Below are 14425 nucleotides of genomic sequence, written 5' to 3'. Positions count from 1 at the left end.
TTGAAAGGAAGCAGAACTAGATTCCACTTGGTCAGGGTTTGTTTACTCATCAGAAATTAGAGCCAACAATCCTGGTTTTGAATGACTTATTTCTGTAAATGGGCCAGTTTTTGCACATGGACCATAACACAAACACACTGTACACACACCTTCCTGTATTAGTTTAGTGTTTAGACTAACTTGTACCCTTCGTTCTTTGATTTTAGTAAACATAACCCAATTTGAGCACGTACCCTGGAATAGAGCAGATTAACCCCCCTACCTATGCATATCTCTGTGTTCTTTGAAGAGTTGTTTTTCTTTTCTATTTTTTTTCTCTACCAAGGTAGAATCTAGTTTACATATTTTTTGGAGAAATTCGAGTTAAGGAAATTGAACACATCTCTTTGTGGAAAAAGATTGGTTCCTAAGAATTTGTATATGTTTTCCCTCAGTGATGTAAAAACACTGATAACACTACTGGATTACCAAAGAAACCCAAATTGTTTCCTGATTCCTCTTTCTTTCATGATAAGCAGCCTCACTGACTTTTGGTCTTTGTTTTTACAGGGAGTTGGCAGGGCAAAATGGCTTTTGTCTGCACTGGACCCAAGCTCTTAGAAAACAGAAACTGTTTCTCATTTATCTAGAAGCACATAGTAGGCCCTTCATAAATATTTGATTCATTCAGAAAAAGATTGCTTAGGAATGTTTTATATTTCATAGAGTTTTCCAGTCAAATATAATAATGATGATTGGAAATAAGCTTTACTGCTTGAATGTCTTTAACAGATGATCATACCATCTGTTCAGAATCAGTATATCAGAGATGAGGAAGAAAGCATTTTGGGTGAGAAACAATAGCTGTAAAGTACTTTCCACACAACTGCCAAAAGTCATTTTCCATGCCCATTGCCTCAACAAGGCCATGCCATTACTCATCTCACTGCGTACCCATGCTTCCTCATTGTCTGTGAATCAAATAGAGGTGCTGAGTTTTTTCTTCTAAAGTTTTCCACCAGCTCATCCCAGGGCTTAATAACCTATTCAGTTTACTTAATGAATGTTTTTTTTCTCCCCATTAAAATTTTACTTAGTATATGTCTTAAGAAGGAGGCTGTTTGGTTAAGATTTTTGTCATGGAAAATGATGGAAAGCATATTATTGACACTATTGATAAAGACTAGGAGAGAAGGGTACATACCTTCATAGTGCAGTAATTGTGTGTGAATGCAAACACGTGCAGGCACATATATGTTCATTGTGGGGGTAGGATTTCAGATTTTATCTGGAGGCAAATTGTGGCAAGGTATTTGGATTAAAAGGGAGTCAGAGTAAAGTTTAAACCATGGCTTTGTAGGTTGAAGTAGGAAATATTTTTATGGAAAGATAAGTTAACAAACTTATTTGGTAAACTTAATTGTATCTTTGGTAGAACATGTCTGGGATTTGTTTTATTAAATGAACATTCAGTAAAATTGACTTTTTTGAGGTACAGTTCTATCACTTTTTAAAAAATGAACTTTGTGTTTTAGAGTAGTTTTAGGTTTACAGAAAAATTGTGCAGAAAGTACAGAAAGGCCCCCCCCATTTCTTTTGTTACTAACATCTTATATTAGAGTGACACATTTGTTACTATTGTTGAATCAATATTAATACAATATTATTAACTAAAGTCTGTAGTTTACCTTCGGGTTCACTCTTTGTGTTGTATAGTTCTATGAGTTTTGACAAAGGCACAGTGTCATGTATCCATTGTTACAGTGTCATACAGAATCATTTCACTGGCCTAAAAATCCTCCATGCTTCACCTATTTATACTTTTTTCCCTCCCTCAGAACACCTGGCAACCACTGAACTTTTTTCTGTCTCCACAGTTTTGCCTTTTTCAGAATGTAACAGAGTTGGAGTCATACAGCATGTAGCTTTCTCAGATTGGCTTCTTTTACTTAGCTATATGCATTTAAGGTTCCCTCATGTCTTTTTAATAGCTTTTCATAGCTCGTTTCTTTTTATTGCTGAATAATGCTCCATTGTTATTGGATATGCCACAGTTTATCTTTTGACCTATTGAGGTACATTTTGGTTGCTTCCACATTTCGGCAATTATGAATACAACTGCTATAGGCATTTATGTGTAGGTTTTTGTGTGAACACAAGTTTTCAGCTCATCTGGGTAAATATCTAGGAGCACAACTGCTGGATCATATAGTAAACCTATGTTTAGTTTTGTGAGAAACTGCCAGACCATCCTCTAAAATGGCTATACCATTTTGCATTGCTGTCAACAATGAATGAAAGTTCCTGTTGCTCCACATCCTTGCCAACATTTAGTATTGCCATTGTTTTGGATTTAAACTATTCTGATAGGTGTGTAGTGGTAATCTAATTGTTATTCATTTTTTAAATTTATTTTATTTTTTGGCTGCGTTGGGTCTTCGTTGCTGCTTACGGGCTTTCTCTAGTTGCAGTGAGCAGGGGCTACTCTTCGTTGTGGTGCGCAGGCTACTCGTTGTCGCGGTGCCTGGGCTTCTCATTGTGGGGGCTTCTCTTGTTGTGGAGCATGGGCTCTAGGCATGCTGGCTTCAGTAGTTGCGGCACGCGGGCTCAGTGTTGTGGCTCACGGGCTCTAGAGCACAGGCTCAGTAGTTGTGGCTCACGGGCTTAGTTGTTCCATGGCATGTGGTATCTTCCCGGACCAGGGCTCGAACCCGTATCCCCTGCGTTGGCAGGCAGATTCTTAACCACTGCGCCACCAGGGAAGCCCCTATCTAATTGTTTTCATTGCAATTCCCTGATGACTTGTGATATTGAGAATCTTTTCATATGCTTATATGCTTATTTTCATATGATTATCTCTATCTTCTTTGGTAAGGTGACAGTTCAGATCATTTGCCCATTTTTTAATTGGGTTGTTTATATTTCTATTGTTGAGTTTTTAGAATTCTTTGCATATTTTGTATTCTATTCTTTATCAGATAAGTGGTTTTCAAATATTTTCTCCCAGTCTGTGGCTTGTCTTTTCATTCTATTAATAGTCATTTTTGCAGAGCAGAAGTCTTAATTTTAATGAAGTCCAACTTAACAATTTCTTCTTTCATGGCTCATGTGTTTGGTGTTGTATGTAAAAAGTCATCTCCAAGCCTAAGGTCACCTAGGTTTTCTCCACTGTTATCCTCTAAAAGGTGAATAGTAATTATTATTTCACATTTAGATCTGTGATTGATTTTGAGTTAATTTTTGTGAAAGATACAGGTCTATATCTAAATTTTTTGTTGTTGTTTGTTTGTTTGTGTGTAGGTGTCCAGTGGTTCCAGCACCATTTGGTGAAAAGGACTATCCTTTCTCCATTGAATTGCTTTTATTCCTTTGTCAAAGATTAGTTGACCATATTTGTATGTTTCTATTTCTGGGCTCTATATTCTGTTCCACTGATTTGTTTGTCTATTCTTTTGCCCATACCACATTATCCTGATTACTGTAGTTTTATGGTAAGTCTTGACCGAAGATAGTGTCAGTCTTCCAACTTTGTTCTTCTCCAGTATTTTGTTGGTGATTCTGGGTTTTTTGCTTTTCTCTATAAACTTTAGAATCAGTTTGTTGATATCCACAAAATAATTTGCTGGGATGTCACTTAATCTATAGGTCAAGTTGGGAAAAATTGATATCATAATAGTGTCTTCCTATCCCTGAACATGGACAGTTTCTCCACTTATTTGGGTCTCCTTTGATTTCTTTCATTGGAGTTTTGTAGTTTTCTTCATATAGATCTTCTACATAATTTGTTAGATTTGCACCTAAGTATTTTATTTTTTCATACTAATGTAATTGATGTTGTGTTTTTAATTTCAAATTCCCATTATTCCTTGTTACATAAGAAAGCAGTTGACTTTTGTGTATTAACCCTGTATCATACAACCTTGCTGTAATCACTTGTTAGTTCCAGGAGGTTTTGGGTTGTTTTTTTTGTTTTTGTTTTGTCAATTCTTTGGGATTTTCTACATAGACAATCATATCATCTGTAAACAAAGATGACTTCATTTATTTCTTTCCCAGTATACATAGCTTTTATTTCCTTTTCTTGCCTTATTGTATAGCTAGGACTTTCAGTACATGTTTAAGAGAGTGGTGAAAGGGGACATCCTGTGTTGTTCTCCAACATAGGGAGAAAGCATCTGGTTTTTCACCATTAAGTATTTTGGCAAATATTAGTAGGCTTCTTGGCAAGTATTCTTTACCAAATTGATGAAGTTCTCCTTTACTTCTAGTCGAATGTCACATGCTTTTTCAGCATCCATTGATATGGTTATATGATTATTTTTTTCTTTAACCTGGTTGATGTGGTGAAATCCATTAATTGATTATTGAAATTAAACCTGTCTTGCATACCTGGAATATAGTTCATTTGGCCATGGTGTATAATTCTTCTTATATGTTGATGGATTTGATTTGCTAATATTTTGTTGGGGATTTTGTACCTATGTTTATGAGAAATACTGGTCTGTAATTTTTCTTTCTAGTGACGGCTTTGGTTTTGGTGTGAGGATGATGCTGGCCTCATAGAATGAGTTAGGAAGTTCTTCTGTATTTTGGAAGAGATTTTCAAAAACTGGTATAATGTCTTATTTAAATGTTTGGTAAAATTTACCAGTGAAGCTATCTGGATTGGTACTTTCTGTTTTGGAAGATTATTAATTATTGATTTAATTTCCTATATATATATATATATATATATATATATGTATATGTATATGTATATGTATGTATGTATGTATAGGCCTATTCAGATTGTCAGTTTCTCCTAGTGTGAGATTGGTAGATTGTCTTTCAAGGAATTGATCCATTTCATCTAAGTTACCAAATTTATGGGCATAGAGTTGTTTATAGTATTTTAAATTATTCTTTTAATGTCCATGAGATCAGTTGTGATGGCTCCTCTTTCATTCTTCATATTAGTAATTTCTGTCTTTTCTTGGTTAGCCTGGCTAGAATTTTATCAATCTTACTGACCTTTTCAAAAACACAGCTTTTGGTTTTGTTTACTTTGTGATTTTTTCCATTTAATTTATTCTGTTTGGAGTTCACTAACTACTTGAATCTGTAGATTTATTTCTTTTGCCTAATTTGGGAAGTTTTTAGCCATTATTTACTACGAGTACTTTTCATTCCTTCCCACTTTCTCCTTTCCTCCTGGTACTTGATGATACAAGTGCTAGATCTTTTGCTATCATTCCACAGATTTCTGAGACTCTGTTCATTTTTATCTCTGTTGTTTAAATTGGGTAGTTTCTATTGTTTTATCTTCCAGATTAAAGATTCTTTTCTCTATTTCCTACATTCTGCTGTTGAGCTCATTCATTGAGTTTTTTATTTCAGTTCTTTAGGTCTTCACTTTCTTTATTGAGATTTTCTGGGGTTTTTTTGTCAAGAAGTTCTATATTTTTGTTTCAAGCATGTTCTTAATTTCTTTTTTTAAATTAATGTTTATTGGAGTAATAGTTGATTTACAATGTTTTAGTTTCTACTGTACAGCAAAGTGAATCAGTTATACATTTACATATATCCACTCTTTTTTAGATTATATTCCCATATAGGTTCTTAATTTGTATTGAAGCATTTTTGTGATAGCTTCTCTCAGATCGTTGTCAGATAGTTGTAACATGTCTACTTGTCTCCAGTGTTGGCATCTATTGATTATCCTTTTTTATTCACTTTGATATCTTCCTGGTTCTTGGTCTGATGAGTGATTTTTGATTGAAACTTGTACATTTGGGGTATTATGTTATGAGTCTCTGGATCTTATTTAAACCTTCTATCTTACCTGGCTTCCTCTGACACCTCTGGTAGTGGAAGGAAGAGGCACCATCTCATTACTGCCAGATTGGGGTGGAAGTCCAAGTTCCCCAAGAAGCTTCCATTGACGCTCACGTGGCAGAGGAGTGTTTGTGTGTGAGTGTAAGAGGGCTTGTTAGTGCTGACTAGGAATGGGCGTTCCAGCTGCCCACATAGGGAGTAAGGTGGTCTCAGTAGCACTGCATAGTAGTGAAAGTTCTGACTCTCTACTTGGCCTCCTCTGATATTACCCAGCAGGAAGGGAGAAGGTTATCTTGTTACATCTGTAGTGAGGCTGCAGGCTCCCCCTGTGGTATCCACTGACATTATAGGGGGCTTGGTTAGTTACTGTCTGGAAGGGATGAAAGCACCAGGTCCCTACTTGGCTTTCTCCAAAATCTGTGGAATATTAGAGCACCTATGTTCAGCTTGGTAAGGATGGAAATCTACTTTTTGTTTCTATGGATTTGCTTATTTCGGTAATTTCATATAAATGGAGTCTGTGGCCTTTTAAAACTGGCTTTTTTTTTAGTTAGCATAATGTTTTCAAGATTCATCCATGTTGTAGCATATATCAGTACTTCATTTCTTGTTATTGCCAAATAATATTCCATTGTATATATACCACATTTTATTTATTCATCAGATGATGGACATTTGGATTGATTTCATTGTTTGGCTATTATGAATAATGCTGCTATGAACATTCATATTCACATTTTTGTATGGACATGTTTTTTATTCTATTGGGTATATACATATGTCTAGAAGTGGAATTGCTGGGTCCTAAGGTAATTCTATGTTTAACATTTTGAGAACTCGATTTCTTTTTTATTATTAATTTGTGTCTTATTGTATTGTGGTGTTAGGAAAGAGGCCTGAGATATTTTATAGTGTCTTTTAGGTTCTTAGAAAGAACTGTTCCCAGATTTGAGATTTTATTTCTACTCTGTTCTTTGCTTACATCTGTATTCTTTCCATTAAAATGACAGGTGCTGATAATTAAGTTACTCAAGAGATCTATAAGTTACATGAATATTAAAGTGCTTTAAACCAGTCACATTTTGAAACATTGTGAATGTGCAGTTATTCATAGGCATAACTTTTATATTCATAAATTTACCTGTGCTTTTAATTATTTAGAAAAAAGAAAGTGAGTGCCTGCAATTAAAAATTTTGGTGCTTCGAAATGAACTGGAAAGACAGAAGAAAGCTTTGGGACGGGAGGTGGCATTACTGCATAAGGAACAAATTGCATTACAGGACAAAGGTGAGTAAAAACACCATACAAACAGCCTAGCCTCCACATTCAGTAATTTTCCTTTCTTTTTCTCCATAGGCTCAAATAGTCATCTTTGTATAAATATACTAAAACAATTTTTAAAAAATTTTTGAAGTATTTTGAAGTTAATACGTATAGTATAGTGTATACACACACAGACACACTTCACATTTTCACAATGAACACACCTGCATAAGCAGAATCTCCATCAAGAAACAGAGACAAGGACCCCAGAAGCCCAGAAGTTTCATGTTCTCTTCCATTCATGGCATCTCTAGCCAGACTAACTACTACCTTGACTCACTATACCATAGATTGGGTTTGCCTAATTTTGAACTTTATACACCTAGAACCATATAATATGTACATTTTAAGTGCTGGCTTTTGTTGAACATTTTGTTTGTAAGATTCATCCCTACCTGAATGTAATGTAGTCTTAGTTTATTTTTGCTGCCAATAGTATTACACTGAATGAACACGTATTTATTTATTCTTTCTTTTGACATTTCATTAATTTCTAGTTTGGGACTATTACAGGTAATGTCTCCGTGAATGGTATAGTACATGTTTCTTAAAGAAGTTTTTTAATGCATTTCTTTTAGATATAAACCCAGGAGCAGAATTACATAGTCATAGTATATGCATATCTTCAGCTTTAGTAGGTTGTGTCCAAAGGTTTTCCAAAGTAGTTGTGCCAATTTACCTTTCTCCATCCAGCAGTGTATCCTCCATCCTTGTCAGTGTTTGGTACTTTCTGTCTTTTGTATTTTAGCCTTCCTGGTGGGTATGTTGTTAGTGTCTCCTTGCAATTTTAATTTTGATTTCCCTGAAGACTAAGGAAGTTGAACACTATTTCGTATGTTTCTTGCTGATTGCGATACATTCCTTTTGAAACACCTGTTAAAAGTCTTGCTGCTCCCCCCACTTCTGTTGGTTTGAGTAATATTATTTTTTGATTATATATTATGGATATGGTTTCTTTGTTTGAAATATGCATTGAAAATATATTCTCCCATTCTGTGGCTTGCTAGTTCACCCTTTTGTGATACCTTTACATGAACACAAGTTCCATTTTATCAGTCTTGTCTTTTTTAGTTAAGGTCTTTTGTGTCTAGTTTAAGAAATATTTGTCTATTTTAATGTCATAAAGATCTTCTGTGTTTTCTTTTAAATGTTTACTCTTGAACTTTTTACATTTATATCTATAATTCATCAGGAATTGATTTTTTTGTGTATGATGTAAGGTAAGAGTCAAGACTCACTTTTTATATATAGTCAATTGGCCCAGCACCATTTATTGAAAACCATCCTTTCCCCATTGCACTGCTGTTTCTCTTTTGTCATAAATAAGGTGAACATATACTTGTCTGTTACAAGACCATCTGTTCTGTTTTCACTGAACTGTTACTCTATTCTTTTGCCCTTATCTTACTGTTTTAATTTCTCTCATGTTATATTTGGTCTTGCTCTCTGTTAAAGTTCTTCAGCTTAGCTGTTCTTCAAGATCACCTAGGTTATTCTTGTCCTTTTGCATTTTCATGTGAACTTCTACACAGAAAAGAAACCTTATTCGGATTTTGATTGGGAATACATTTGATATATTTACCAACACAATTGGGGTTAATAGACATCTTTACAGTATTGAGTCTTCCATTCCAAGAAAATGGTATATGCCTTTGTTTGTTAGATCACTTTTTACAAAATCTTATTGAAATCAAGTAATTGTTAGTAAATGGATGTTTTCCATGATTCACTGAATTTATCAATATTTCTATTTTTGATGTTTTGTGATAACTGTTATAACTATCTTTAACTTTTATTTTCTACTTGTTGCTGATATATGGAAATATGAATGATTTTTTTAAAGTAGTATTCATTTTATTATATGTGCAAAGAAATCCCTGGAAGTTTTATAGACAAATTAGCAATTCTAATGTTAGGGTAATGGCCCTGCAGCTGCAGCTCTCACAGTGATTGATTATTTATTTATTTATTATAAGCTAATTATATTTACAATTAAATTCAAGTATACTATAATTAAATTGATTCTATTCTAATTATTTTATGACATAAGATAAGAAAATTATGGAAAGTTTTTTAAACAGCTTTATTGAGATTTAGTTCATATACCATGCAGTTCATTTAAAAGTGTATAATTCAGTCTTTTTTGGTTTATTTATAGGGTTATACAATGATCACAGTCTAATTGTCCTTCCTAAAAGAAAATTCATACCCATTAAACAGTTGTTCCAAATTTCCCCTTTCATAAATCCTAAGCAACCACTGATTCGTTTTCTGTCTCTATAAATTTGTCTTTTCTGGACAATATGTAAATGGAATCATACAGTATGTGGTCTTTTGTGACTAACGTTTTTCATTTAATGTAACGTTTCAAGGTTCATTCATGTTGTAGCATGTGTCATTACTTCTTTTTTTTTTAAATAAAATTCAATTACATGGATATACTATGTTTTATTTATCCATTCATCAGTTGATGAAAATTTGGATTGTTTCCAGTTTTTGCCTATTATGAGTAATGCTTCTTTGAACATTCATATATAAGTTTTTGTAAGGAAGTATGTTTTTATTTCTCTTGAATACGCCTGAGGGTAGAATTGCTAGGTCATGTGCTAACTGTGTAACTTGTTGAGCAATTGCCAGCTGCTTTTCACAGCAGCCGTAACCATTTTACTTTCCCACCAGCAGTGTATGAGGGTGCTAGTTTCTCCATGTCCTCACCAATAGTTATTTTCTCTCTTTATTATTGTAGCCTTCCTAATGAGTGTGAAGTGGTATCTCATGGTAGTTTTTTTTTTTTTAATATTTATTTATTTATTTTGGCTGCATCAGGTCTTAGTTGTGGCACGCGGGCTTCTCTCTAGTTGTGGCTCACAGGCTCAGTAGTTGTGGCTCATGGGGTCTAGAGTGTGCAGGCTTAGTTGCCCCTTGACACATGGGATCTTAGTTCCATGACCAGGGATCTAACCCGTGTCCCTTGCATTGGAAGGTGGATTCTTAACCACTGGACCACCAGGGAAGTCCCTCACATGGTAGTATTGAATCACATTTCCCTAATGGCTAACGTGCTTATTACAGTTGATTTTTGTATAATAATTTTACAGGCATACCTAATTTTATTGCACTTCACTTTATTGCACTTTGCAGATAATTGCTTTTTTTTGAAATTGAAGGTTTGTGACACTCTTGTGTTGAGAAAGTTTATTGGTACCATTTTTACAATAGCTTTTGCTCACTTCATGTCTCTATGTTACATTTTGGTAACTCTTGCAATACTTGAAACTTTTACATTATTATTTTATTTGTTATAGTGATCTGTGATCAGTCATCTTTGATGTACAATTCTACTTGTTTTGGGGCACCACGAATCACGCCCATATAAGACAACGAACTTAATCGATAAACGTTATGTGTGTTCTGACTGTTGCACTAACTGGCCATTCCCCTGTCTCTCTCCCACTCCTGGGGCCTCCCTATTCCCTGAGCCACAATAATTTCAAAATTAGGTTAGTTAATAACCCTACAGTGATCTCTAAGTGTTCAAGTGAAAGGAAGTGTCATACGTCTCTCACTTTAAATCAAAAGATACAAATGATTAAGCTTAGTGAGGAAAACATTTTGAAAGCCAAAACAGGCTGAAAGCTAGGCTCTTGAGCCAAGCAGCCAAATTGTGAATGCAAAGAAAAGTTCCTGAAGGAAATTAAAAGTGCTACTCCATTGAGTACATGGATGATAAAAAAGTGAAATAGCTGTATTGCTAATATGGAGAACGTTTTAAAGGTCTGGATAGAAGATCAAATCAGCCACAACATTCCCTTAAGCCAAAGCCTAATCCAGAGCAAGGCCCTAACTCTCTTCAATTCTGTGAAGGCTGAGAGAGGTGAAGAAGCTACAGAAGAAAAGTTTGAAGCTAGCAGAGACTAGCCCGTGAGGTTTAAGGGAAGAGGCTTCTCAATAATATAGAAGTGCAAGGTGAAGCAGCAAGCGCTGATGCAGAAGCTGCAACAGGTTATCTAGAAGATCTAGCTAGATAATGAATGAAGGTGGTTACACTAAACAACAGAGTTGCAGTGAAGACAGAACAGCCATATACTGGAAGAAGATGCCATCTAAGATGTTCATGGCTAAAGAAGAGAAGTCAATGCCCGGCTTCAGAGCTTCAAAGGACAGGCTGCCTCTGTTGTTAGGGGCTAATGCAACTGGTGACTTTAAGTCAAAGCCAGTGCTCATTTACCATTCTCAAAATCCTAGGACCCTTAAGAATTATGCTAAATCTACTCTGCCTGTGCTCTGTAAATGGAAAAAGAAAGCCTGGATAGCAGCACACACCTCTGTTTACAGCATAGTTCACCGAATATTTTATGCCCACTGTTGAGACCTACGGCTTAGGAGAAAAGATTTCTTTCAAAATATCACTGCTCATTGATAGTGTACCTGGTCACCCAAGAGCTCTGCAGGTGTGGTGGAAATAGTAAGAGAACTAGAATTAGAAGTGGAGCCTGAAGATGTGATTGAAATGCTACAAGCTCATGATAAACTTAACCGGATAAGGAGTTACTTCTTACAGATAAGCAAAGAAAGTGGTTTCTTGAGATGGAAACTACTGGTGAAGATGCTGTGAAGATTGTTGAAACAACAACAAAGGATTTAGAATATTAAATAAACTTAGTTGATAAAGCAGCAGGGCTTGAGAGAAGATTGACTCCAGTTTTGAAAGGAGTTCTACTGTGGGTAAAATGCTAACAAACAGCAAGCACTGCATGCTACAGAGAAATTGTGAAAGGAAGAGTCAATCTATGTGGCAGACTTTACTGCTGTCTTGTTTTAAGAAATTGGCCATAGGGCTTCCCTGGTGGTTCAGTGGTTGAGAGTCCGCCTGCTGATGCTGGGGACGCAGGTTCGTGCCCCGGTCCGGGAAGATCCCACATGCCGCGGAGCGGCTGGGCTCGTGAGCCATGGCCGCTGAGCCTGCGCGTCCGGAGCCTGTGCTCCGCAACAGGAGAGGCCACAACAGTGAGAGGCCCGCGTACCGCAAAAAAAAAAAAAAAAAAAGAAATTGGCCATAGCCACTCCAACCTTCAGCACCCACCACCCTGATCAATTAGCAGTCATCAACATCAAGGCAAGACCCTCTACTAGCAAAAAGATTATGACTCTCCAAAGGCTCAGATGATGGTTAACTTTTTTTTTTTAGTAACAAAGTATATTTTCATTAAGGTATGCACCTTGTTTTTTTAGGCATAATGCTATTGCACACTTAATAGACTACAGAATAGTGTAAACGTAACTTTTATGTGTACTAGAAAACCAAAAAAATCATGTGACTTGCTTTATTACAATATTTGCTTTGTTGTGGTGGTCTGGAACCAGACCTGTGATATCTACGAGTTATGTGTGTATATCCAAGGAACTTATTAATTCTGATTGTTGTTAGATTCTTTTGAATTTTATGTGTACAGTCAGTTCACCTGCAAATAATGGCATTTTAATTTATTTCCTAATATTAGTGCATTAAGGGACTTCCCTGGCAGTCCAGTGGTTAAGACTCTGCACTTCCACTGCAGAGGGGTGGGTTCAGTTCCTGGTCGGGGAACTAAGATCCCACATGCTACACAGCCAAACAAAAAAGAGAAAAATTAATGCCTTAAATTTTTTTTTCTTGCCTGATTGCACTGTCTAATACATCCATTATAATATTAAATAGAAGTGGTGACAGTGGATATCTTTGTCTCATTTCTAGTCTCAGGGAGAAAGCTTTCAGTGTTTCACCGTTAAGTATGGTGTTTTATTATAAACGTTGTGGTTTTTATTTTGTGGTTTACATTTTTAACATCATTTCCTCATTTTGTCATTTTGTGTTACTATTTTTTAATGAATTTTTAAGAGTTCAGTATGTGAGCATTCATTTCTTTGTCTTTTTATCTTTCTAAAAATCTGTTTACTTGAGGTATAATTTATATACAATAAAATTAATCAATTTTAAATATACAATTTAATAAGTTTAACTAATATATTCAGACAAGTGACTGCCACCATGGTGAATGAAAGACATTTGCGTCACACTAAAAATTTCCCCTTTCCTCTTTGTAGTCAGTTCATTCCCCTACCTTTTGACCACTGGCAACTACTGATCTGCTTTCTGACATCATTTGCCTTTTATAGAATTTTATGTAAATGGAATCATGTAATATATACTCTTTATATTTGGCTCTTTTTCACTTAGCATAATGATTTTGGGATTTATCCATGTGGTTGCATGTGTCAGGAATGAATTTCTTTTTATTGTTGAGTAGTATTCCGCTGTGTGTGTGTGGAATACACACACACAATTTGTTTATACATTTATCTGTATACTAGATTTGGTTCCTGTCTTGAGTTACTGTGAACAAAGTTGCTGTAAATATTTGAGTAGAACCCTTGTGTGGACATATTCTCTTGGTTAAATAACTAGGGGTAGGCTTGCTGAATGTATATAGTAAGAGTGTGTTTAACTTTATAAAACTGTTATGCTGTTTGGCATTCCCACTAGCAATGCATGAGAGTTCCATTTACTTCATATCCAAACGTTTTTCATTTTAGCCATCCTAGTAGATGTATGGTTGTTTCTCATTGTGGTTTTAATTTGTATTTCTCTGATAACGAATGAGGTTGAACGTGTTTTCCTGTGCTTATCTGGTATCTGTATCTTTTCTCTGGTGAAATGTTTAGATCTTTTTTGGCTGCTTTTTAAAATTTTTCCCCTTTGGGAGTGTTTGAGAATATCTTATTATTGATGTCTAAGAGTTCTTTATATACTCTAGATACATGTTATTTATCAGATACATGTTTTACATATTTTTCTCCTTAATAATGTCTTTTGAGTTTATTCATCATTTCTTTTTAGATAAACTTTGTCTTGTAGAAATCTTCACTTAACTCAAGGACACTTAAGATTTTCTCCTGTTTTCTTCCAGAATTTTTATAATTTTAGTTATTAGATTTATCTCTGTGATTTATTTGGGGTTAACTTTTGTGTATGGTGTGAAGAGAAGAGTCTCCTGAACACTGCTGGGACTCTCATTTGTCTACCCGCTCTGCATTGTGGCCTAGAAACACTCCCTACCCAGTAAGCTGGAGGAGTATAAGGCTCACCTTGTTTGTTTCCCTTCTCTCAGAAACTGCTGTCCTGGGCTGCCTATTATCCAGTGCCTGAAACTGTTGTCATGTATAATTTTGTATGATTTTTTAGTTGTTTACAGTGGGAGGGTAAATCTGTTGTATGTTATTCCATCATTCAGAAGTAAAAGCCTTTTTCCTGTGCTTTCTCACCTCTGT

General features: G+C 35.3%; 1 protein-coding gene across 1 annotated transcript in view; it reads left to right on the top strand.

The window, feature by feature from the left end:
- UVRAG (UV radiation resistance associated) overlaps positions 1 to 14425 on the top strand; it is a 223462-nt gene that overhangs the window by 139322 nt on the left and 69715 nt on the right. Inside the window, exon 8 of the mRNA XM_024761969.1 lies at positions 6955 to 7081. Within this exon, the coding sequence (XP_024617737.1) occupies positions 6955 to 7081 (127 nt within the window). The remainder of the gene's footprint in view (positions 1 to 6954; positions 7082 to 14425) is intronic.

Source organism: Neophocaena asiaeorientalis, unplaced genomic scaffold (assembly GCF_003031525.2).
Source record: "Neophocaena asiaeorientalis asiaeorientalis breed wild unplaced genomic scaffold, Neophocaena_asiaeorientalis_V1.1 scaffold263, whole genome shotgun sequence".
NCBI lineage: Eukaryota > Metazoa > Chordata > Mammalia > Artiodactyla > Phocoenidae > Neophocaena > Neophocaena asiaeorientalis.
Note: the sequence above shows the minus strand (reverse complement) of the source record. Positions and strands in the feature narration are given on the sequence as shown.